Source organism: Lepidochelys kempii, chromosome 12 (genome assembly GCF_965140285.1).
Source record: "Lepidochelys kempii isolate rLepKem1 chromosome 12, rLepKem1.hap1, whole genome shotgun sequence".
NCBI lineage: Eukaryota > Metazoa > Chordata > Testudines > Cheloniidae > Lepidochelys > Lepidochelys kempii.
This window is the reverse complement of record NC_136391.1, coordinates 39,409,112-39,432,101: the sequence shown is the minus strand read 5'-3', so window position 1 is coordinate 39,432,101 and position 22,990 is coordinate 39,409,112. Positions and strand designations below refer to the sequence as shown.

Below are 22,990 nucleotides of genomic sequence, written 5' to 3'. Positions count from 1 at the left end.
GTCAGGCGGGCCCGGTACCGGCAGTGCAGCAGGCGTCACCTCCCTGGGTATGCCTGGGCCGTCCAGTGGCATGGCCAGTGTCTCGTGCACGGCTCGCGGCCAGCGGCCTGGCCAGTGTCTTGTGCACGGCTCGTGGCCAGCAGCATGGCCAGTGTCTTGTGCACCGTGTGCGGCCAGCGGCATGGCCAGTGTCTCGTGCACCGTGTGCAGCCAGCAGCATGGCCAGTGTCACATGCACGGCTCGTGGCCAGCGGCATGGCCAGTGTCTCGTGCACCGTGTGCGGCCAGCGGCATGGCCCGTGTCTCGTGCACCGTGTGCGGCCAGCAGCATGGCCCGTGTCTCGTGCACGGCTCGCGGCCAGCGGCATGGCCAGTGTCTCGTGCACGGCTCGTGGCCAGCGGCATGGCCAGTGTCTCGTGCACGGCTCGTGGCCAGCGGCATGGCCAGTGTCTTGTGCACCGTGTGCGGCCAGCGGCATGGCCAGTGTCACATGCACGGCGTGTGGCCAGCCGCATGGCCAGTGTCTCGTGCACAGCTCGCAGCCAGCGGCATGGCCAGTGTCTCATGCACGGCTCGTGGCCAGCCGCATGGCCAGTGTCTCGTGCACCGTGTGCGGCCAGCGGCATGGCCAGTGTCTCGTGCACGGCTCGCGGCCAGCGGCATGGCCAGTGTCACATGCACGGCTCGTGGCCAGCGGCATGGCCCGTGTCTCGTGCACCGTGTGCGGCCAGCAGCATGGCCCGTGTCTCGTGCACGGCGTGCGGCCAGCGGCATGGCCAGTGTCTCGTGCACGGCTCGTGGCCAGCGGCATGGCCAGTGTCACATGCACGGCTCGTGGCCAGCGGCATGGCCAGTGTCTCGTGCACCGTGTGCGGCCAGCGGCATGGCCAGTGTCTCGTGCACGGCTCGTGGCCAGCCGCATGGCCAGTGTCACATGCACGGCTCGTGGCCAGCGGCATGGCCCGTGTCTCGTGCACCGTGTGCGGCCAGCGGCATGGCCCGTGTCTCGTGCACGGCGTGCGGCCAGCGGCATGGCCAGTGTCTCGTGCACGGCTCGTGGCCAGCGGCATGGCCAGTGTCTTGTGCACGGCTCGCGGCCAGCGGCCTGGCCAGTGTCTCGTGCACGGCTCGTGGCCAGCGGCATGGCCGGTGTCTCCTCTCTAGCTGTGGCTGGGCACTTCCAGCAGCAGGGTCGGGGAGTGCTGCCTGGACATCCCAGGGAGGCCCTGAACAGAGCAGGTGCATTCTGGTGAGTGGGTATAAATGGCAACAGAGTAGCCTGATGCAAAAGGGGTAGGTAAGTTTGGGGCTCCTGCAGAGTTCAGCAAATGAAGGAAGGAGATGCCCCGCCGCAAAGCTGCCTACGAAGGGGGAATGGAGGGGCTGGTGCCAGGCCAGGGAGGAGGGGACACTGCCTGGAAGTGCTTTGGCTGCAGACTGCCCAGGGCTGGAGGCTGCAATAGGCCTGAGCCGTGCTGCTTCCGCTGCAGATTTGCTCCACCCTGCTGGGGCTGCGGGGGATGTGAGATGTCAGCTGTTGGGCCCTGCTGGGGAAAGCCTGTTCCAGGCAGCCCCCCCTCCCCAGGAGACGGAAGGGGGAAATCTCCGAAATCACCCTGGTCGGTTTCGTCCTGAAAGGTGGGGAATATGGTGTCCGCTGTCCGTGGGTCTGTCCCTGGGCTGGCTCGCGAGGGTCCCTCCCCCAGCCCTGCCATCCCTTGCATCTGGCTCCGTTTCCATCCCCCCAGGGACGGTTTTTGGGGGGGCGTCACTGGGTTTCTTTGCCCGCAGGAGCGATCGCTCATCTGGGCGCCATCCCCAGGGGTCCGGGTTCCACCTTCGCATCTCGCCGGCGGGCGCTGGGCTCGGCTGTGCAGAACCCGCCCCTGGGCAGACATGAACGAGGTCCTGGCCTGGCTGTGTAGGTGCAATGCTGAGCCTGCCGGGGAGGGAGCCGGGGGGCCGGCTGCAGGCACCAGGGCTCCAAGAATGCTGGGCTGGGACCCCCTGCATACTGTGTTACCCACACCAGGGCCCTCAGACAAGGGAGATGAACTGACTCTAAGCTCTCCAGGGAACGGGCAGCCCCAGTGATGTTGGTGGGCCCCCTAGGGTGGTGCTGGAGGGGGACCATTGTGTCCGTACTGGGGGCAGCTGTGCATTCGCTCTGCTCCTCGCTCAGCCCCTGCCCCCAGGCGGCCTGGCTGGCAGGTGCTTGAGGCCCGGAAAACAGGGCCTGGCTGCCGCGCCCATTCGTGCCCCTCCCCGGATCTTTGTGGTGCTGGCGAGATGAGCGGGGCTGTTCAGGGGTGATAGGCGGCCGTGGACAGGGCTCAGCTGCGCAGAGAATGGGAGCTCATTAGAGCCCTGCTGGGGGCTGTTGATGAGGCTGGGAGACCCTCGCAAAGCTCCCGCCTGCCTCTGTGCCCAGTACAGGCACAGAGAGGCCGGGCAGTGCAAGGAAGGGTGGTTGACCTTTTGGAGGGGCAGGGTACAAAGGAGGGGCAAACTGAGTGGGTCGGGCCCTGCTCCTTGCAAACCCTGTGACCTCCTGTACTGTCGTTCTGGCCTCTCCAACTCTTCCCCTTCAGCTCCTATTTTTTTCACTAGGAGGGTGGTGAAGCACTGGACTGGGTTCCCTAGGGAGGTGGTAGAATCTCCATCCTTTGAGGTTTTTAAGGTCAGGCTTGACCAAGCCCTGGCTGGGATGATTTAATTGGGGATTGGTCCTGCTTTGAGCAGGGGGTTGGACTAGATACCTCCTGAGGTCCCTTCCAACCCTGATATTCTATGATTCCCTGGGATCGCCATTAGGCGCGGAGAGCCAGCCCCGTCGGGGCTCTGACTTCACGCCCCGGCCCAAGGCCATGATCTGGGCCGGCCCAGCCCAAGGCAGGGAAATCCCCCAGCAAACCAGCCAGGAGAATTCTGCTTAGCACTTCTCTTCCTCCGGGCCCCTGCCCGACATGAGCGCTCCCCGTGTCCCAGGGGGGCTGGTGGGGCCTTGCCCACTTGGCTGGCGGGAAGGAACCAGAGGGGTGACGCTGTGGAGATTAGAGGGTGACTGGGAAGGTGCTGGGGGATGGAAGGGAGGATTCTTGGCCCGCTCTCGGCCGGAAAACATCCCTGGTTCACAGCGAAAGCTGGGCCTACGCCGCCACCTGCTGGGCAATCCCCGTCATGCTGCCCCCAGTACCAAGCTGCCTTGGCCCCAGCGGTGACCGTGTATTTGATACAAGGCAGCGTCTGATAGTCAAAGCGCCATCAGAAACAGCCCTCCTGAGTGCAGCCACCTCCCCAGAGGTGCTGCAGTGGAGGGCAGCGGGGACCTGTAAGGCAGTGGTGTAGCTGCAACGGGGCAAGTGGTGCAGGCGTACCAGGGCCCACGAGGTTACGGGGGCCCCACCACCTGGAGCAATGCTGCGGCATGTCTCCTGGCCCGTGGGGTCACGACGCCACTCGCTCTCATTTGGCTCCATCGCACCTCTGTCTTGATGGAAGCGGGGGGATGGCGGGTCAAACCTGACCAGCAGCGCGACCTTGGCACCATCTCTCAGATTTGGCTTGTGTTGTGTGAGCGTGGGGCGGGTGATGGGAGCAAGCGGAGCTGCTGAGTAGCCGGGATTGGGAAGAGGCCCCATAGGCAGGGAGGCGAACGGCACGCTGAGCGGGAGGGCGGGGAGCGGAGGCAGTGCTGGTGACTGGCCAGGAAGGTCCCAGGCCTGTGGGCAAGTTGCTAGTGGGCTATGGAGTGAGTGGAGCGTACTGGGAGGGCAGCAGGCTGAGGGGTTGGGGATGGTGGGGTAGGCCAGGGGACCATGATGTCGAGAGTAAGCAACATTTTAGCTTTCAGAATCAGGAAGGGGGCCCATAGCCTAGTCTTGCACCAGGGCCCTCTGAGGCATGTTACGCCACTACTGTAAGGAAGGGAACCAGCAGCTCAGCTCAGAGCCTTCCTGTGGTTAACAGGAGCCAGGAGATCTGGGTTGTATTTCCAGCTCATTGCGTGAGCAGGATCACAGCTCTGTGCCTCAGTTTCCCCATCTGTAAAATGAGGATAATGCTAGTGACCTGCCTCCCAGGGGCACCTGCCTCCCAGTGAGCTCCTTAATGTCTGTAAAGCCCTTTGAGACCCTGCAATGGCAGGTGCTAGACAGGTGCAAAGCATGCATCTAAGAAACGGGGTGTCCCTGACTTCCGTCGCCCAGCCTCCTGCCAAATGAGTCCTGCTGAAGAAATACATCAAGGCTGGCAGAGTCCAAACCTCCACCAGGATCTCGTTCTTCTTTTACTTCGGCTGTACCGCCATGCGAGGATCATATCTACCAAGGGGGTTTAGGTGCCTGAGGAGCCCAATTCATGTGCTGCAGATTTTCCCCACATGTGACAAGGGCTCTGTGGCACAATGGATAGTGCATTGGACTTCTAGACTGATGACAGATGGAGTCATTCAAAGGTTGTGGGTTCAAGTCCCACCAGAGCTGTTTTACCCCTCACAATGAATGTGCTGAAACCAAAGGATATTCCACTCATCGGCACCAAGACTGGTTTGATGAAAACAACAAGGCAATCCTAGCATTAATTCAAGAGAAAAGAAAGGCCTCCTGTATCTGGCAGAATGATTCCTCTAGCCAAGGAAAACATAAGGCCTGTCACTTGCTCAAAGCCGAAGCTACGTGACATCAAAAACAAACAGGAGCTCTCTCTATCTTCAAAAACAGTTCGGGGAGGAACTGGTCATTGTTCATTCCTGCCTAGGCCACTGGTCAGAGGTGAGTGAAGCTGTTACCATCTGAGGGTTGGTCAGTGGCCCCCGTGCCATGGATTGGCACATCAAGTCCAGTTCCCGGCAGACTCCACACACAGAAATTACAGCGGCACTAATTGTCCGGCTGCTGATCAGTCTCTGTAGACAGGCCGGTGACCGGATTTTCCCCATTTCTCTTGGGAGATGATCAGATTGGAACAGTAGACAGACAAATCCATTGCGCCTGGCAGGAACACTCCCTGCTCGCCAGCCTCAACCTCCCTTTGCTCAGTTTTACACCTTGTTAATTTCCAACATGCCCACGGAATGTTTTGCAATTGACTTTGATGGAGCAGGAGCGAGCCTTAAATCTCAGCTCACCCCATTTGAGGGTCCCAGCCGGATCCTCAGGCTCTGGGGCTGGAATCTAAAGCAGCTCCAGGCTGCCTGCTTGGAGGATACTGGCCAGTGGAATCAAGAGCCGCCTTCTGAAATTTAGGTAATTACTGCAAACCATGAGAACAAACCAGCAGGGCACTGGCTGGTTCAGGGCCTTGGCAATGGGCTGCAGACCCTCTTGTCTCTCGATGACCCATTCAAACCAAGCTGGTACTAACCTAAAACCTTTTCATCTGGTGACCATTTGGCTGCCTCTATGCAATGTAGGGTTGCCAACAGAACACCCTAGCCCTGCCCCTTCCCTGAGGCCATGCCCCTGCCCTGCTCCTTCCCGAGGCCCTACCCCTGCTCACTACATTTCCCCCTCCCTCAGTGACTTGCTCTCCCCCACCCTCACTCACTTTCACTGGGCTAGGGCCAGGGGGTTGTGGTGCAGGAGGGCTCTAACTGGGGGTGTGGGCTCCGGGGTGGGGCCAGGGGTTGCGGTGCTGGAAGGGGCTGTGGGCTGGGGCAGGGGGTATGGGTGCGGGAGTGGGAGTGGGTGAGGGTGAGGGCTCCAGCTAAGGGTTGGGGCAGAGGAGTTCAGGGTGTGGGAGGGGGCTCTGGGCTGGGGCAAAGGGTTGGGGTGCAGGGTGGGTAAGGGCTCCATCTGGGGGTGCTGGCTCTGGAGTGGGGATGGGGATGAGGGATATGGGGTGCAGGAGGGGGCTTTGGGTTGGGGAGGTGCTCAGGGCTGGGGGTTGTGGCACAGGCTTATCTCCAGTGGCTCCCTGTCAGCAGAGGGGTTACTAAGGCAGGCTTCCCACCTGCCCTGGCTCTGCACTGTGCCCCAGAAGCAGACAGAGGTCCAGCTCCTAGGCAGAGGTGCAGCAGGAGGCTCCACTCACTGGTCTTGCCTGCTGACACCACCCCCACAACGCCCATTGGCCGTGGTTCCTTGCCAATGGGAGTGCGGAGCTGGTGCTCAGGTTGGGGGCAGCACGTGGAGCCCCATGGGCCCCCTGTCCCCCGCCAAGGAGCTGGACTTGCTGGCCGCTTCCGGGGTGCAGCACGGAGCCACGACAGTTTGGGACTAGCCTGCCTTAGCTCCGCAGCACCGCGAACTGGACTTTTAACGTCCCAGTCGGCTGCGCTTTTCCAACCAGGTGTTCCAGTCGAAAACTGGACACCTGGTCACCCTAATGAAATGAGGCCTGGATCCCTGCCCAGTTCACAGGCCTCTGTAGCAGACAGATCATTCCACAAGGCACCAATCTGTCCCTTTGCTGGCAGGAGTGGGTGGGTGAGATTCTGTGGCCTGCATTGTGCAGGAGGTCAGACTAGATGATCATAATGGTTCCTTCTGATCTTAATGTCTATGAGTTGCAGCAAAGCGGCCAAGAAGTGAATGGGAGACGCTGGCCTATGTGGGAAGCTCACCCTGCTGCCGCCCATGCTGCATGAGCAGAGGCCCAGATCCTCAAAGGTATTAAGTGGCCTAACTCCCACTGGAGGCAAAGGATCTGGGTCAGAGTGCAAAGGGCCATCGACAGTGTCTTAATGTCTCCAGAGTCAGCAAGCAGCAATGCAATGAAGGGTTAAAGAGCCTGGTCCAAAGAAGGGGTGGAAATCAGCTGGCTTTAATACATAGCGAGGATGACACATGGACCTGCCCAAGTCCACCCTTCTTGCCACAGCTGCCTGTAGAACAAATGCATCCAGGTGTATGAGGCTCAGAACCAGCACCAGAGCCAGGCAGCCATGTTCACAGGATCTGCCTGGCCACCAGGGCTGACCCATGCTTGGCAGGAGAAAGAAGAGGAACTAAAAAGCCAGGCTGAATGTTACTTCAACGAACTCTGGTTACAAATCCCCTAGTGTCTAAACTCTTGTGACCCAACTTACACACAGGCTGCTTCCTCAAATCTCTTTGAACTGTCCACGTCATGCCACTGGCTGACATTGCTGGAAGGGCCCCATTACAGGCAGTTACACAGCCCCTGAGGGATGTGCAGTACTTTGCAGGAAAACATAGGGAACCAGGGCTGAATCTCCTCTTTCATTGGTGTAAATCAGGAGTGACACCCTGGTTGGCTACACACGAATGGGGCGCTGCCAACCTCAAATGTTAAAAAGGCCTCCCCAAAATCAGAAGATTGGATTAAAAATCACAAGAGTTATAAAAATAACAAATGCCTGGTTCTTTTTATTTGCCTGCTGGTGTCTGAGCCATTGGGGGGAAGGGGGAAGGATAGTTTTAAGCTTTCCTCGGCAACCACAAAGGCTAGAAACTTACTAGTTTAAAATGAAAGCTGTGATTTCGCAGGCGATCCCCTGACTCCAGAAGCTGGGGCTTTCCAAAATCTGCGGAGGTACATAGATTTTTACAGCGCTTGGACAAGTCAGTTGTTAAACAGTAAGAGAGTCTCCAGCTTGGCTATAGTGGCCCTCCCCTGAAGATCCCCAAATATCCCTCCAGCCCCCCCAAATGTTGCAAATATCCCCAAAACCCTCCCAAAGTCACATAAGCCGCCATATAACGTTGCAAGACCTGGCACCCTGGGTAGTCTGGTGTCAGTGACCCCAGGATCAGCCCCCCCAGGCTGCTCAGCTGCAGGATCAGTCCCTAATTCTGGCCGCCCCAGCCCGCACCTCTCCCTTGCATTTGCCTATAGTGTCATGGCCGACGCTGGAACGCTCGGGCCTGAATGACGGGGACGCTAGTTGTATAGACTGCGCATGTGCATGCTGTTCCACTCTGGAATATGGCACCTGGTGCGACCGTAGCAACAGTCCCCTCTTCGTGTGCCAGCTCAAAGCCTCCGGGTGGTAACGTGCACCCGGCGCCGCCAGGGTCCCCCCCCTGCTGGGTGCGGAGGGAGCGGCCGGCTCCCATCTTCCGATCCCTCCCATTGGTTGACGGAGCCAGCCGCGGGCGGGGGGGCCGGTGCTGATTGGAAGCGGCTGTAGCAGCTGCTGGTCCGCTAGCCAATCCGCTCCCGCCAGCTGATGGGGGGGGCGGGGGCGTCGCGCGGGGCAGGCACGTGTGGGAGGGCAGCTGCCTGGCCGGGCAGCCAGAGCTGGGCTCCGCGCTGGGGCGCCCCTGGGCTCCCTCCCTGGGCCTCTGCAGCCCCCGGCATGGCTGAGGAGGCGCCCCTCACCGTGGTGACCTGCACAGCCCCTGTCAACATCGCTGTCGTCAAGTACTGTGAGTATCCCCTGCCCCCCCCCCGGGCACGCCCCCCCCCGGGCCGGGCCCCCCCCCCGGGCCTGGCCCCCCCCGGTCCCAGGGCAGCGCCCCAGAGGGGGGCGCGTATCCCCCAGGAAGGCCCTGGGGTCGGCCTGAGCGAGCAAACGCCCGTGTCTGTTAGACTGTGTAACCTCCTCGGGGCAGGGGCTGCGTCGTCCAGCGGGGGCCCCCCCGCGCGCCCCCCCCGGCCCCTCCCCCCGCCCCCCCGCGCCCCCCCCCCGCGGCCCCTCCAGATGGCGCCTTTCATCAAGGGCAGCGGAGCGGGTCTGGGCCGGGAGAAGAGCCCTGTCAAAGCCTATCTCATTGAGTCTGGCAGTCTTGGAGGAGCTGAAAGTTACCAAACCCTGTGACCCCGGTGAGGTCCCCTTCCAGTCTAACAGGACTGGAACAGAGAGCACTGCGGGACGGGGGCACAGCTAGGGGAAAGGCTCTCGCCATCACTGGGGCAAAGGTCTCTGGGGGGGCTCTTGGCACCCTGTTCTGCCCCATGTCCCCTGCAGGGCGGGCCATCAGGCCTGTCTTTAATGGGGCTGACTTTGGCTTGTTCTCTGTTCCTGGGTTTGCAGATTTTGCCCTCCTTGGTTGTCTCAGGCTCTGCATCAGAAGCACCTCCAGCTGTCGTGGCAGCACACGCTGTAGGATTTAATAAATTAAAACAGAGGCCCTGGTATCTAACCAGGACTGGGTGAGGCAAGCAGAATGAATTCTGTAGCCTGATCTCGTCAGACCTGTTTCTTGTAGCCAGTTCGCTGTGGACTGATGAGGATTATTTGGAAGTGACTTGGGTCTCTCTCTTTTATTGCATTATTGGGCTCCTCTGATGGGTCTCCACGTGCCTGAGAGCAACTGCTGAGGCAGGAACCTGAGTGATTAACTGTCTGATGAGAACCCCAGCCCCGTACTAATGACTGGGGACTCTCCATGCTGATTTTGCCATCTAATCTCTTCCAGGGGGGAAGCGAGATGAAGAGCTGATTTTACCCATCAATTCCTCTCTGAGCGTCACCCTGCACCAGGATCAGGTTGGTATGAACTTGTAATAAAAGCCCAGGAAAGATGCTTCTCGGGAGTGACTCGGAGCTGAGGCTGGTAGAGAAGAGAGATTGTTAGCGGTTGGACTGGAGCAGAGAGGGGGGTTTCATTTGAGAGTGAAACAACAGCAGCCACTCTTCTTCTGGGAACAATCAGGCAAATGTTCAAGGAAACAGGTGGTAACTTTCTTCCCAAAGGGCTTGGAAATGATGGGCCACTGTGGGAGAAACATCTGCCTAAAGTGTGGTTTGCTATAAACCCCACTGTCAGCGTGTCATAGAAATCTTTCCTCTCTCTACTTTCTATGTTATCATCATTCCAGTGCATTCCCCAAGGACCAGTACATGATTGTCCCCTGTGGCTCCTGTCCCTTCCCTTGGGACAATATTACACAGCCTCCTGGGTCACAGCGTTGGGACTTATTTCCCTGATATTTAGCCAAAATTTCCCCCTTTCTTATTTTAATCTCATTTGGCCCAGTCTATCCCTTGGTGTAATCATTAACTCCCGGAAATTCAATGGAGTTCCCTTTTGCCCTTCATTTGTAGATCCCTGTGCACTGTGATCTGTCCCTCTGCAGTGTTTGAACTGGCACGTGTGCTTGGAGACATGTATCAGCCACGTATTAGCTCAGCGCTTCCCCGCAGGGCGAGGTGGGTGCAGCCTGGTGAAAAGGTGGGGGCTTGGGATCCGAAGGGATCTCTGGTTGGCCCGTGGCCTGTGCTGAAATGCTGCCTCGTCTCGGGTGACTTGTTGCCCCTCAGCCCCAAAGAGACACCTAGTTTAAACTGCACTTCTAGGGCCTTGGGAAGGTCATGCCCAGTCTGGCTCTCATAAAGGTGAGAGGTGCCAGCCTGTTGGCGATGTCTCTTCCCATTTTAGAAGTGCTCACATTGGAGGGAGTATTGCCTGGTGGCAGGAACACCTGGGTTCTCTTCCCACATCTGCCACTGGCTTGCTGTGTGTGGCCTTGGGCCAGTCACTTCCCAACTCTGCCTTGTTTTCCCCATGTGTAAAGTGGGAGATGATAGTATTTACCTACCAGCGGGGGTTATGCAGCTGTGAGTTCACAGGTAAGTGGTGGTATAAATAGAAACCTTTTATTATTATCCTAGCAAAATGTGCAAGCCGCTGCCCCCTGGGAACAAGGGGTTGGGGGCACTTAGCTTTTGCTCTGCGTACACTTGCGGTTAGAGAGGAGCCGCTCTGTAAAACAAAGTAAACTTTGCACAGAAGCTGTTCACACATTCAGCAAAGCCGGGTAGCAGCCTCTGAATGGAGGGGGAGGGGGTGACCAGTGGGCAGGGTGCTGGGCTAGGAGTTGGAAGACCATGGTTCTAGTCCCACCTCTGCCACTGACCTCTGCTGACCTTGGGCAAGTCTCTTCCCTCTTCCACCTGTGTCAGCTCTTCAGGGGATTGTGTCACTCTGCCTGTATACAGCACCTAGCACAATGGGGGCCTTTGGGTGCTACCGTGATAGAGAGCAATCGTGATACATTAGAATAATTTTGGGCTTTTGTTCTTCCTCGTCATAAATAGAACTTGATCCACGGCCCCCTCTGAGATGGGGATGGGGGCTTCGTGTGGCCCCGTGGGTGGAACACAGTGGCCACTGCCACGGGGCGGGGCTCAGCACTAATCCCTGGAGCTAAATCTAACCATGTGCTTGCACGTCGCTGGAACGCCCCTGCCTAGCCCTGGTTGCAGCTCAGCGCACTCTGATCTCTCCCTCCCAGCTTAAAACCACCACCACGGCCGTCATCAGCAGAGACTTCAAAGAGGACCGGCTCTGGCTGAACGGGGAAGAGGCCAACGTGGGGCACCCGCGGCTGCAGTCCTGCCTGCGGGAGAGTGAGTATCCTGGCTGGGGGCAGGGCAGGCACAGCCAGGTGGGCTGGTGGTGAGCAGCTGGAATTGCCAAGGGGCAGGCCCCAGTTTGAGCCCCCAGCTTTCCCTGCGGTCAAGGTCTGTCTCAGTCCCTTGGGTTGCCCATATACTTCCAACTTGCTGCGAGCATGATCCCCACTGGGCGCGCTCAGTACCTCCCCACAAGGCCATATGCAAGCTGCAGGTGGGACTCCTGGGGTCCATTCCCAGCCATGCCAGTGGTTCCCCACGTGACCCTGCACAGGTCGCCGCCCTGCTCTGTGCCTCAGTTTCCCTCTCTGTAAAACCTCCCCCGTGTTCTTTGGGGTTTGAAGGGCTGTATTTAAAGCTTGTGAAGTGCTTTGGGACCCTTGCAGATTGCGGGGTGGAGGCTGCTTCTCTGGGACGTACCCCGCTCCCTAAAAGTCCCTTGTGCTACCCCAGTGCAGGCCCTCTCCTGTCCTGCCCAGAACCCATCCAGGAGAGCGAGGAGGGGCAGGCAGATACCTCTGTGGCTGGCACCATGGCCCTGCTGCTGCTGCCTTGCTCATTGTCTTCTCTCCAGCACCCAAAAGGGAGGGGGGGTGTTAGGTGCTAACCATGGACCTGCTGCCCCCAGTCCAGACCCCGTGGAACCCACTGGGGCAGGTCAGATGCCTCTGGACATCTAAGCCCCGCTCTGCTCTGTCCTGCAGTGCGCCGCCTGGCCAGGAAGCGCAGGGGCGGCAGTGCTGGGGCCGCGGCCCCCCTCAGTCTGTCCTACAAAGTGCACGTTGCCTCGGTGAACAACTTTCCCACGGCGGCCGGCCTGGCGTCTTCAGCAGCGGGGTATGCCTGCCTGGGTGAGTGCATGGGTGTGAGCCCTGCCCCAGCTCCTGTCCCCCCCCCTTTGCCCCCACACCCTGCCCTCGGCTCTCGGGAGGGGGGAGTGGGTGGTGTGCATGCGCTGGGTTGTCCCTGCTCCTGGCTCTTGAGAGAGGGTGCCGGGCTGTCCCTTCCCCCCCACACACACACTGTCCCCGGCTCTCCAGGGAATGGAGGGTGGGCTTTCCATGTGTCTCTCTCTCCTCTCGTCCCCCTCCCCTCCCAAATGCCCTGCACTGGGCTGCTGGGCTGTCCCCTTCCTCCCCCGTGGCTGGGCCGTGCTGTAGTGAGGTTCGGGGAGAAGCCTGGGGGGGGCTGTCTGGGGACGAGCGACCCTAGGATCGGCCCAGGGGGCTGGATGCTGGTGGAGGAGGATCCAGCTGGCCAGAGCCCTGGGGCCAGGCCCCATGGGTGGGGAGCGAGTCCCCCAGCCGCGCTGACCTCACCCCGTCTCCTGTCCCAGTGCACACCCTGGCCCGGCTGTATGGCGTGGAGGGCGAGCTCTCCGACGTCGCCCGCCAGGGATCGGGCAGCGCCTGCAGGAGCATGCTTGGGGGCTTCGTGCAGTGGCTGATGGGGGAGCGGCCCGACGGCAAGGACAGCGTTGCCCAGCAGGTGGCGCCAGAGACACACTGGCCGGAGCTCAGAGTGCTCATCCTGGTGGTGAGTGAGAACCGGGGGGCGACCCAGCGGGTCTGGTACCCCTAGGTCACGGCATCCATCCAGCCTGAGGGTGGGGCAGGAAAAGCATTATGGGATGGTGTGGAGAGAGTGAGACCTAGGGCTGGTTCTGCCCTGGGAGCTAGGACTCCTGGGTTCTGTTCCCAGCTCTGGAAGGGAGGTGTGGGCTAGTGCTTAGAGCAGGGACCTTGGCATCAGGACTCTTCGGTTCTGTGCCAGCCTCTCCCACATACTAGACCTTGGGCAGTCACTCCCACTCCCTGTGGATCACTTCCCCTGCAGTCCCGGGCCTGCCTCCCAAAGGGGCTGGAGGGTCATCCGCGGGGGTATGTTCCAGATGGGATTCTGGCTAGTAGGGCTCTTGCAGACAGTCGCTCTCCGAGACTGAGAACCTATCGACCCAGACCTGGGCTCTGGGGTTTGCTGCGTCCTCACTTGGGAGGGAGAGCGGTGTCTGTTCCTGGTGTGCTGGGGCGCGTGGAGTCAGAGTGGTCCTGAGGGTTTAGGGGTTAGATACTCCCAAGAATGTCCCAGTTGGGGTGGGGCAGCTGACTGGCCCCAGGTGGTGAGATCTGTTCCCCAAGCATCTGGGGGCTGCTGCACCTTCCTCTGGGTGGGGAGAGCCCTTGGGGATGTTGATGTGAAGAGCTTTCTTCCTCTCCCCCCCCACCACAGGTAAGCGCTGAGAAGAAACCGGTGGGCAGCACGGCTGGGATGCAGACAAGCGTGGACACCAGCCGCTTGCTGAAGGTTTGAGGCTGGAGCCCTGTTCTCAGCTGTGTGGGGGCAGGTGTTTCTCTTGCTCACGTTTGATCTAGCTGTCCCTGCAATGCTGCTTGGGCGGACGGGGGCGCTGGCGTTTGGAATAACCCCCAAATCACTCACTCAAATCCCATAGCAAAGGGGGCCTGATGCTAACTTCCCACTTCCCCTGTGCTCCAGCACCTGCCCCTGGAGCCCTGCTGGGGGGCGTGTTTGACTCCTGACCCCAGAGACTGGAAATGTGGAATTTGGTGGAATCCAAACTCTCCTGCTTCAGGGCCTGAGCTGACCTCTAGCTAATGGTGGCCGGGAACAGGCAGGTTATTCCGTCCATGCTGTCTGCAGGGCTGCTGGGCCTGATGCCGTGCTCCCTTGCAAAATCTGCTGGACCTCTGAGTGCATTTGGTGGTGTTTTTCCAACTCCTTCCAGCACAACGGATCCATGTCAGTGTTACTCGGGCTCTGGTCACTACAGTGACTGAGCACCTTTGAATGCACTCGGGGAACCAGCTCATTGCTTGCAGGCTGTAACGCTATGCGGCTGGAGACACTGAGGCCCTTTAGCTCCGAGTCTCTTCCTGCGGGGGCTGCTGGATCCGAGGGTATTGCCTGCGCGTTGGGGAGGTTTTACTCGGGGGTGAGCAGGCTCTACCCAAGTGGCCATGGGCCGAGTTTTCAGCCAGCTGCTGGAACATCCCTGACTGTGTTAACAACTCAGCCAGCTGCCGCGTTGTGATGTGACTGAGGGCGTCTGGGGAGACCCTTCGTAGCTGAAGCACTAATTCTATCCAGAGGGTGGGAGGGAGATTTGGGAGCCCTCCCGCCTGACATCCCCTTCAAAACAGGACAAAACAGCCCTCCACAGCCAGTGGGGAGCAGCTGTGCACTGACTCCTGGTGGGCAGGGACTGTTATCAGTGGTTCACGGTCAGGCTGGAAGGGCATAAGGAGTGGGGTCCCACAGGGATCAGTTCTGGGTCTGGTTCTGTTCAATATCTTCATCAATGATTTAGAGAATGACATAGAGAGTACACTTATACAGTTTGCAAACGATACCAAGCTGGGGGGGTTGCAAGTGCTTTGGAGGATGGGATTAAAATTCAAAATGGTCTGGACAAGCAGGAGAAATGGTCTGAAGTAAATCGGATGAAATTCAATAAGGACAAAGGCAAAGTACTCCACTTAGGAAGGAACAATCGGTTGCACACATACAAAATGGGAAATGACGGCTTAGGAAGGAGTACTGCGGAAAGGGATCTGGGGGTCATAGTGGACCACAAGCTAAATATGAGTCAACAGTGTAACATTGTTGTGAAAAAATCAAACATCGTTCTGGGCTGTATTAGCAGGAGTGTTGTAAGCAAGACACAAGAAGTAATTCTTCCGCTCTACTCCGCGCTGATTAGGCCTCAACTGGAGCTTTGTGTCCAGTTCTGGGTGCCACATTTCAGGAAGGATGTGGACAAATTGGAGAAAGTCCAGAGAAGAGCAACAAAAATGATTAAAGGTCTAGCAAACCTGAACTATGAAGGAAGATTGAAAAAATTGGGTTTGTTTAGTCTGAAGAAGAGACCACTGAGAGGGGACATAACAGTTTTCATGTATGTAAAAGGTTGTTACAAGGAGGAGGGGAAATATTGTTCTCTTTAACCTCTGAGGAAGCACAAGAAGCAGTGGGCTTAAATTGCAGCAAGAGTGGTTTAGGAAAAATTTCCTAACTGTCAGGGTGGTTAAGCGCTGGAATAAATTGCCTAGGGAGGTTGTGGAATCTCCATCATTGGGGATTTTTAAGAGCAGGCTGGACAAACACCGGTCAAGGATGGACTCTAGACAATACTTAGTCCTGCCATGAGTGCAGGGGACTGGACTAGATGTCCTCTTGAGGTCCCTTCCAGTTCTATGATTCTATGACTCCTCCAGCTCTCCTGGCTCTTTTCCCACCTTTGTAGGGGCATTGTTGGTGGGTAGGGCCTTGCTGGGAGCAGCCCCTCCCGATGATTGTGTGGGGCCCAGGGTTAGAGATGGTGCAGTCCATCCCTCGTGCTGTGATGAGGTGCCCCCACTGGACGATGGTGCCAAGGAGATGGCACAGGTGCCCAAAATAGTAATGAGACTTTGTGGGTCTCCCCATCCCAATGCAGTGGGGCCCCCCCCAGTGTAACTGTCCCTGTTGCCCCATTGCAGCATCGCGCAGAGGCGGTGGTGCCGGAGCGCATGGCCCAGATGATCCAGTTCATCCGGCAGCGAGACTTTGAGGGCTTTGGCCAGCTGACCATGAAGGACAGCAACCAGTTCCATGCCACCTGCCTGGACACCTTCCCTCCCATCTTCTACCTCAACGACATCTCCCGGCGCATCATCGCCCTGGCCCACCGATTCAACGCGCACCACGGCAAGACCAAGGTGGGCTCAGAGTGGGATACCTGGACTGGCATCAGGGGTGCACAGCATGGCACTTCGGGCAGGGCCTCCTGGTTCAGAGAGCGGCTGTCCTTTCACCAAGGCGACAGGGGCCAGGGGAGCGAGTGTCAGAGCCCCGTGATCGGAGGGTAGTGTCTGTCTGCTCAGAACATGAGCCATTGGCCACCCCTTTGAGATCTCCCGGGGGCCGATCTGCTGTGCCGGGCGCTACAGTCACTCACTGAGCACGTGTGCTCAAGCAGGTCCTAGGGAATCTTGGGATTTCCCCAGGAAGATTGTGGGAGTTGGGAGACTTTTACCACCTTCTCCCCTGGCACCCAAGAGGGCCCCCCCCCAACCATGTGCAATTGTCTACCATGCGCTGCAGCTTGGAGTGGCACTGGGAGCTCTGGGGTATGTGTCCAGGAGACGCTGCTTCCCACCTAACTGAGGGCAGCGCAGTCAGGGTGCCGGGGCAGGACAGCAAACCGGTGTAGGGCTGCACTGACTTGTAACCGCTACGCGGGAGGTAACTTCCTAGTGGAGCGATTTCCCCCATAGAGGGCTCCGGTGTGTGACGAAAGGATCCTTGCTGCCCCAGACGACCTGCCCCTAGGAAACCAACTAAAATCGACCTCCCTGTGTGAGTGATCTATCCTTCCCGGCTTCTGCCACCCACCCTGCAGCACCTACCCCCCTTCCCCAGTGACTAACCTTCAGCACATCTCCATCACACGCCCCTGACTGTTTGTGGGAAATGTGTGGGATCCCGCGGCCCCGATCCCTGGGGCGTGATGGAGTCGAGCAGTTGGTGGATGTGAGGACGAGGTGCAGTCGGCTCGCACGCTTCAGGGGCCCCACTGCTCTCTGCAGGGCTCAGGGAGGGATCCCCACCCCAGATGCAGCTGTCGGGGGATGAGGGGGTTGGTTCATTCTGCAGCACCGGGTGTTGCCCATGAATACTAGAACTCATGGACCGCTGGGCAGGATCTGTTTGCCCACCTGGCCGTGCTAGCATCGGCCCCGTGGCGTGGCGGAGGAAGGGATGTGCATCTCATAGGGGGCAGATGAAACAGGAAGCAGCTGCTGCTCTTCTTGCTGCCTTCCTCGAGCAGGTGTTTCTCTCTGGTCAGCCCCATTCACCTGCCCCCTGAGCTCCCTGCTCTGGTGCCAGTGTGCCGCAGGGCACCGGAGTGTGGAGACGTGCCCTGGGCCAGCAAAGGCTGCGGCTATGGGGCTGGGCGAGTGTTCGGGATGCCGGGCGCTGGAGCCCGCGGGCGACAGGCAGCCCTGCTCCGCGTGCTGTGCTGACCACGTCCGCTCTGTTGTAGGTGGCCTACACCTTTGACGCTGGCCCCAACGCCGTGGTCTTCACCCTGGCGGACACGGTGGATGAGTTTGTGGAAGTGGTGAAGTGCAGCTTCCCTCCTGAGTCTAATGGAGGCCAGTAAGTCCCAGCCGCCCTGTTCAGCCAGCGCGGTGTGCTGGGGACTGGGGTAGCAGGGGCTGCAAGTCGGGACTGAGGGGCACCAGCAGAGGGGCGTAGGTCGGGGGAGGGAAATGCTGGTCAGGATTGAGGGGTATCGGTAGAGCTGAGGGCTCCCAGGGGAGGGGGCTGCAGGCTGGGATTGAGGGACATTGGCAGTGCTTGGGGTGGAGGTGCAGTGGGGCAGCAGGAGAAAGTTGGCAGCAGGGCTGTTCCCTCTGCCCGGCCCGTTTGATTCTGGTCCGTCCAGGGTCTCTAGCGGCTGCTCTCAGCCCTGGTGCCAGGGTCTGCTCCAGGCGAGCATTTCCCGGGGCCCAGGGCCTGCAGCGGCCAGAGGGTTTGAGGCTGTCAGGCAGCACTAGTGGGGTCTGCCCGCGACGGACTAAGGCGGGAGCTCTAGGAGCTAGGCCTGGGGGCCTGGAGAGGGCATTGGTGAGAAAGAGCCAGTCTGGAGCAGATGAGGGGCAGCCCGAAGTGACCCGGCGCAGGGGGGGATGACTGGGAGGGCAGCGACTCCTAGCCCCATTTGACCACCCGCCCATCTCCCCTCTCTTGGGGTGTGCCCCACGTACCCCTGCCGATATCCCCTTTGTGCCCCTGCAGGTTCCTGAGGGGGCTGCCGGCCGGGCCCGCCTTGCTCTCGGAGGAGCTGCTCTCCACGGTGGTGCTGGAGCCTGTTCCTGGGGCGATCCGGTACATCCTCCTCACCGAGGTACGGCGTGGGGCTGGGCCCGAGGCAGGTGTGGGGTGCTGTTGCAGACCCGGGCCCATCCACACTGGGGAGCTCAAACATGGCTGGGCCCTGGGGTTGACTGTCTGCAGCGGCAGAAAGAAACCATGTTTGCGCAGCCTGGAGTGGGTAACGAGAGGGGCGCAGGTCTGTTTGACTCCCCTCTGGGTCTCTGGCCACGCTCCGAACCCCAGAGTCTGAATTAGGGGCGGGGAGGGGGGCTTAAGTCCTCCCCCCCATCCCCATTGCAAAGGCCGTCTTTAAGCCTGGCCCTTTGTAAGGACAAGAGCCCTGTGCCATGGGGGAGCGCCCCGAGATTGTGGAGCCAGTTCCTTGGGTGGGGCTGAGTGCTCGTCGAGGCCTTGTCTACACTGCCACTTTCTCGCTCAGGGGAGTGACAAAACCCCCCCCGAGCGCTGCAAGTTTCAGTGCTGTGACGTGCCAGTGTAGACAGTGCCCCAGTGCTGGGAGCTGCGCCCCTCGAGGGGGTGGGTTTTTTGCAGCGCGGGGAGAGCTCTCCCCCAGCACTGGTGCAGCACTTTAACATTGCTAGTGAGGACAGACCCTGAGTTCTTTCCCGGCAGCTGGCCCCGCCCCATCCCAGCACCTGCTTCCTCTTTCTCTGTGACCCAGCGGTCCCCTAGCACGTCGGCCACGTGGAATCAGGGCCTGGAGGAGCCATGTGGCTCCCAGCCGTGGGTTTGGCCAGTGCTGGTGTGAGAGGAAAGCAGCGTGTGATGCAAGGTGTCCCCTGGCATCACAGGGTTAAATCCAACGTACCCACCAGAGTGCGGAGGAGAGACCTGGGGCAAGCATCCGGTTAAGAGCAGGATGGAGGAGGCATTGGATGGGGGGCAGGCTGCTGGTGAAGACTTAGTCATCCCAGATTGGACTGTGAGGTTCACAGATCATGCAATGGCATGCTCAAAGGGGGCTTTCTTCAACCCCCCCCCCCCCCCGGCAGGGCACCCAGTCGGCTGTTTGGTGCTCTCTAAACCCTCTGCTGCGTACGTGTCTGGGTCTCTCACCCGTAGTACCCAAGGGGTCCCAGCAGCCCTCTCCAGCTCCCCTCTGTAATGTGTGGCTTTGTTCTTCTTGTAGCCGGGGCCGGGGCCTCAGCCTCTGGACGATCCCAACCTCCATCTGCTGGGAGCAGATGGGCTTCCCCGCCTCAGTGCCTGAGCAGCCCCCTGCAGAGCAGCCACCCGGCACCCTTCAGCCTCAGGGATACACGCTGAGCAAAGACGCTTCCAGCCCGCGGGGAGTGGGGAATGTGGATGGTGGCGATGCTGTTTCAGTCGCTGGCTCTCAGGAGAGCAGAGAGGCGTTCGGGGAGTGGCCTTGGGGGATCGATCCCAGCAAAGCTTGGGGATTGCCAGTGAGGTACAGTCTGGGAGAAGGTTTTCAGGTCCTGCTGCTCCCTCTTGGGGGATTTAATGCTGGGGAAGAGCGCTGCTGACCAAAGCCCCCTTGCAGAACACACGCCACCTGGCCAGTGGCAGGGCTAGTGTCCCCACACTGCCCAGCCAGGGTGCTTCTCCCCCCATGGGCCAGGACCCCTCAGGAAAGGAGGGTCCCATCTCCAGGCCAATTCTGCCAGCAAAGGAGGGCAGTTGTGATGAGGCTGCTCGTCTGCTAGGAAAAGGATTGACTCCACAGCAAACTGCTTCCAGATGGGAACAGCTCCTGGTGCCAGCTGCCCTGGACTCCTTTCTGGTGGGGCCTGATCTGGACTGACCTAGAGATGAAGGGCTCACTTACCCATCCCCTTAGCCAGCTGGTGCTGCTCCCCGGCAGGCATGGAGTTCCCTCCCCAGATCACCCCATCCCACTCTACGCTAACTGGGAAGCTGGGTTTTAAAAATGGAGCAATCTTGAAATGTCCCTACTTCCTTGTTTTTGGTTTTAAGTGTAAATGTCCATGAATATCACTTTCTGAACCCAGGAGTGTGTCTGCTCAGTTTTTTACATTCTTCTCTCCTCCCCCCCCACCCCGCTTTCCCTTCGACTTGTTAAGATCCAGCGGGAGACACCCAGAGGGATGGGGGAGAGGGTGTTGTCCAAGAAGAGGCCGGAAATGAAGCGGGTAGATTAAATTCCTACATTACATTAGCAGCCCTAACCAGTCCAGTCCCACCATGCATGTAGGCTCGTTTCTTTCCATTGTGATTCCACAGCTACTTTAGCAAATGTTTGGAATAAGAGCCCTGATATCTGGGGCAAATTCTGGTTACTTTTTGGCTACCCTCCTATTCCCTTCTGCAGGTCCACTTGTAGGAGTTATTCTTCACTTCCCCTCTTAAAAACACACTCCCCCCACCCCCCCACATGCTGGTGTTGTGTGCTGCTCAGCAGCTGCAGTGTTCCACCCCGAGGCAGCTGCATTTCAGAGGTGGGTGAGTGATCACTAGTGCAGGGACAGCCAACACTGCACTTGAACTGGAAGGCAGGTCCTATCCAACAGTTCGAGCAGCTTTATTGTTCAGAATCTTTTCCAAACGTCCCATAGCTCCTCCTCCCAGAGACCCTTCTGCTGTCTGGCAGAGCCCGCTTACTCATGAGGAATTTGGCTACAGGCGACCTGGTTGGTTGGTTTTCATTTTGTTTTTTAAAGCCCTTTGTCATAGTTCATTCCAGCACCTTGGTTGCTCTTCTCTGCTGTGCTTGAGACCTATTTGACCCTGATGAAATACCCCCGTTGGCGGAAGCTCTGCGGGGAGGGTTGCTATAGAAATAGGGTTGCTCATTCAGAAGTTCAGGGGGACTTGGGATGTCAATGGGGTAATGTTTGAGGGGGGTTGCGTCACCTCCTGGGTTAGAGTAAAAGTTGAAGGGACAGGCCCAGAAATGTGTGTAGACCATAGAGCTTTGCCTGATGCCTTTGTATGGGGGTATCTCGAAGGCCTGGGGCAGCGGCAATCTTGGTGGCCTGGGAGGAAATTGGGTGATCTAAGAAGGGAGGAGACAGGAAATGTTTGCTGTAAATCAGGGGTTGGGGGATAAAACAAAGGAAGCATGGGGGTCAGATGGCCTTTGCCGGCTGGGGGGCAAGGAGGAACTGCCTTTGTCAGGTTCCTCACTGACTGATTGCAGCCGGGACTCCTTCAGCTGTGGCTTGCAGAGCCTAGGCTGGGCTCTGTAGCCAGAGACTTGAGTGAAAGCATTTCAGGGTGGGCTCAAGGGTCCTGCCTGGTGCCTGACCCACAGAGCAGGAGCAGGGTCTGGCCACGCAGCAGCCTTCCTCTCATTCCCCACCCATCTGGAGAAGGGGAACAGGGCAGCAGTTGCCTCTGCTTGCCATGATTCCACAGCCTCTGTTAACTCCCCTGGGTTGCATGGCTCTCTTGCGAAGTGTATCGCAGCTGTCAGGGCCTGACTGAAGCGATTCTCCCCCAGCTGCTTTGGGTGAGCAGGGCTGGGCCTGCAGAGAACCCGAGTTCAGTCCCTGCTCTGCCACTGCCATGCTTTGTGAGTGAGGGCAGGTCCCTTTGCCTCTCTGTGCCTCAGTTTCCCTAGCTTTAACCTCCTTAGGTCAAGTGCTGCAAGATCTCCTCATGAAAAGCTCCATAGGAGTGCGGTAGATAGCCCTGCATCCTTGTCCTTCTGCCAAGCTGTCCAGCCCTTAGGGTCACAGCTCCTAAGCTGCACCCAGTTTCTGATGAATGCAAAGAGCACAAGGGCCTTTTAAGCTCCTGTAACAAGGAATGTTCCCTTTAAGCAACCTGCTTTCCCCCGTTGCTCCCTACCTGAGGAAGGTTGACCTAAAGGTTAGATGAGTCCAGAGGGCTGGATCCGGGCCCAGTCCTAGCACTGGCTCCACGAGTGATGCTGGGTCATACAGTCACAGCGTTTCATGCCCGAAGGGACCACTGCCCGCACCCACATCCTAAATGCAACAACCAAAATGGACCCGTGTACTGGGGGGGGGGAGACAATCTGGGAGTGAGCGAGGTGCACTAGTGCCCGAGGCCTCCCCAGGAGCAGGAAGATGTGATACACCTAGATAATTCTGGCAAGTGACTTGCACCCACATGTTGCAGAGGAAGGTAAAAACACCACCAGTCTGACCGGGGCCCTCCCCGCCCTGTGGTCCCGTCTCCAGCCTTAGCCCTCCCCACCCCGTGGTCCCTCTCCAGCCCTGGCCCTCCCCGCCCCGTGGTCCCGTCTCCAGCCCTGGCCCTCCCCGCCCCGTGGTCCCGTCTCCAGCCCTGGCCCTCCCCGCCCCGTGGTCCCGTCTCCAGCCCTGGCCCTCCCCGCCCCCTGGTCCCTCTCCAGCCCTGGCCCTCCCCACCCCCTGGTCCCTCTCTAGCCCTGGCCCTTCCCACCCCCTGGTCCCTCTCTAGCCCTGGCCTTTCTCGCCCCGTGGTCCCTCTCCAGCCCTGGCCCTCCCCGTCCTGTGGTCCCGTCTCCAGACCTGGCAATCTCTGATGCTTCAGAGGAAGGAGATTAAAAATAAAAACCCCAAAACCCGGAAGGGGGGGGGAATCCCTTCCAGACCCCCTGCAGGTGGCTGGCTGAAAGCCTGCAGTCGCTTCACGTCTGTGCCTCAGTTTCCCCGGTGTGGCCGGGGGCTGGCTGAGCCCTGCCCTTCCCCGCGCTGGGGGCGGGTGCCGGGCTGTTTGCGGAGCCGGGGGCCCGCCGCTGGCGCCTCCCCGGGCCCGCTCCTTCCTTTGAACGCGGGTTTTAAAGCCTCCGAGGCAGCGGGCAGCGACGCGCCGGGCTCCCCCGCCGGGCCAGGGCCCGAGAGCCGGACCGCCCCCGCCCGCGGCTGGGCTGGGGGCGGGCCGGTCCC

At 59.3% G+C, this 22,990-nt stretch overlaps 1 protein-coding gene, 1 long non-coding RNA gene and 1 other non-coding gene across 4 annotated transcripts; 2 read left to right on the top strand and 1 right to left on the bottom strand.

Annotated features, from left to right (window-relative positions):
• Window positions 1-4,392: 4,392 nt before the first annotated feature.
• Window positions 4,393-4,485, top strand: TRNAR-UCU (transfer RNA arginine (anticodon UCU)). The gene is made up of 2 exons: window positions 4,393-4,429; window positions 4,450-4,485. It is a non-coding gene; the product is annotated as a tRNA-Arg (tRNA).
• Window positions 4,486-8,119: 3,634 nt separating this feature from the next.
• MVD (mevalonate diphosphate decarboxylase) lies at window positions 8,120-20,142 on the top strand. 2 transcript variants are annotated; one of them, XM_073308182.2, is made up of 10 exons: window positions 8,127-8,334; window positions 9,328-9,398; window positions 11,147-11,261; window positions 11,972-12,118; window positions 12,604-12,803; window positions 13,497-13,571; window positions 15,767-15,985; window positions 17,314-17,429; window positions 18,072-18,180; window positions 19,300-20,142. In XM_073308182.2, exons 1-10 carry the CDS (start codon window positions 8,136-8,138, stop codon window positions 19,378-19,380), a joined length of 1,332 nt encoding a protein of 443 aa, XP_073164283.2. In that variant the 5' UTR covers window positions 8,127-8,135; the 3' UTR covers window positions 19,381-20,142. The 2 variants fall into 2 exon arrangements, 1 of the variants encoding a protein (XP_073164283.2); XR_013634501.1 differs by lacking the exons at window positions 18,072-18,180; window positions 19,300-20,142 and adding an exon at window positions 16,371-16,625 and having other exon boundaries at window positions 8,120-8,334; window positions 17,314-17,404.
• LOC140896414 (uncharacterized) lies at window positions 20,057-22,958 on the bottom strand. The gene is made up of 3 exons (XR_012154545.2): window positions 22,613-22,958; window positions 21,945-22,084; window positions 20,057-21,147 (listed from the first exon to the last, which is right to left on the bottom strand). It is a non-coding gene; the product is annotated as an uncharacterized LOC140896414 (long non-coding RNA).
• Window positions 22,959-22,990: the final 32 nt, after the last annotated feature.

What these genes read in the sequence shown, in the direction of transcription:
- MVD (XM_073308182.2), top strand. Translation starts at nt 8,136, where the DNA reads ATGGGGGGGGCGGGGGCGTCGCGCGGGGCAGGCACGTGTGGGAGGGCA. An exon ending in CATCGCTGTCGTCAAGTACT is followed by an intron (nt 8,335 to 9,327) that starts GTGAGTATCCCC and finishes AATCTCTTCCAG; the next exon opens with GGGGGAAGCGAGATGAAGAG. An exon ending in GCAGTCCTGCCTGCGGGAGA is followed by an intron (nt 11,262 to 11,971) that starts GTGAGTATCCTG and finishes TCTGTCCTGCAG; the next exon opens with TGCGCCGCCTGGCCAGGAAG.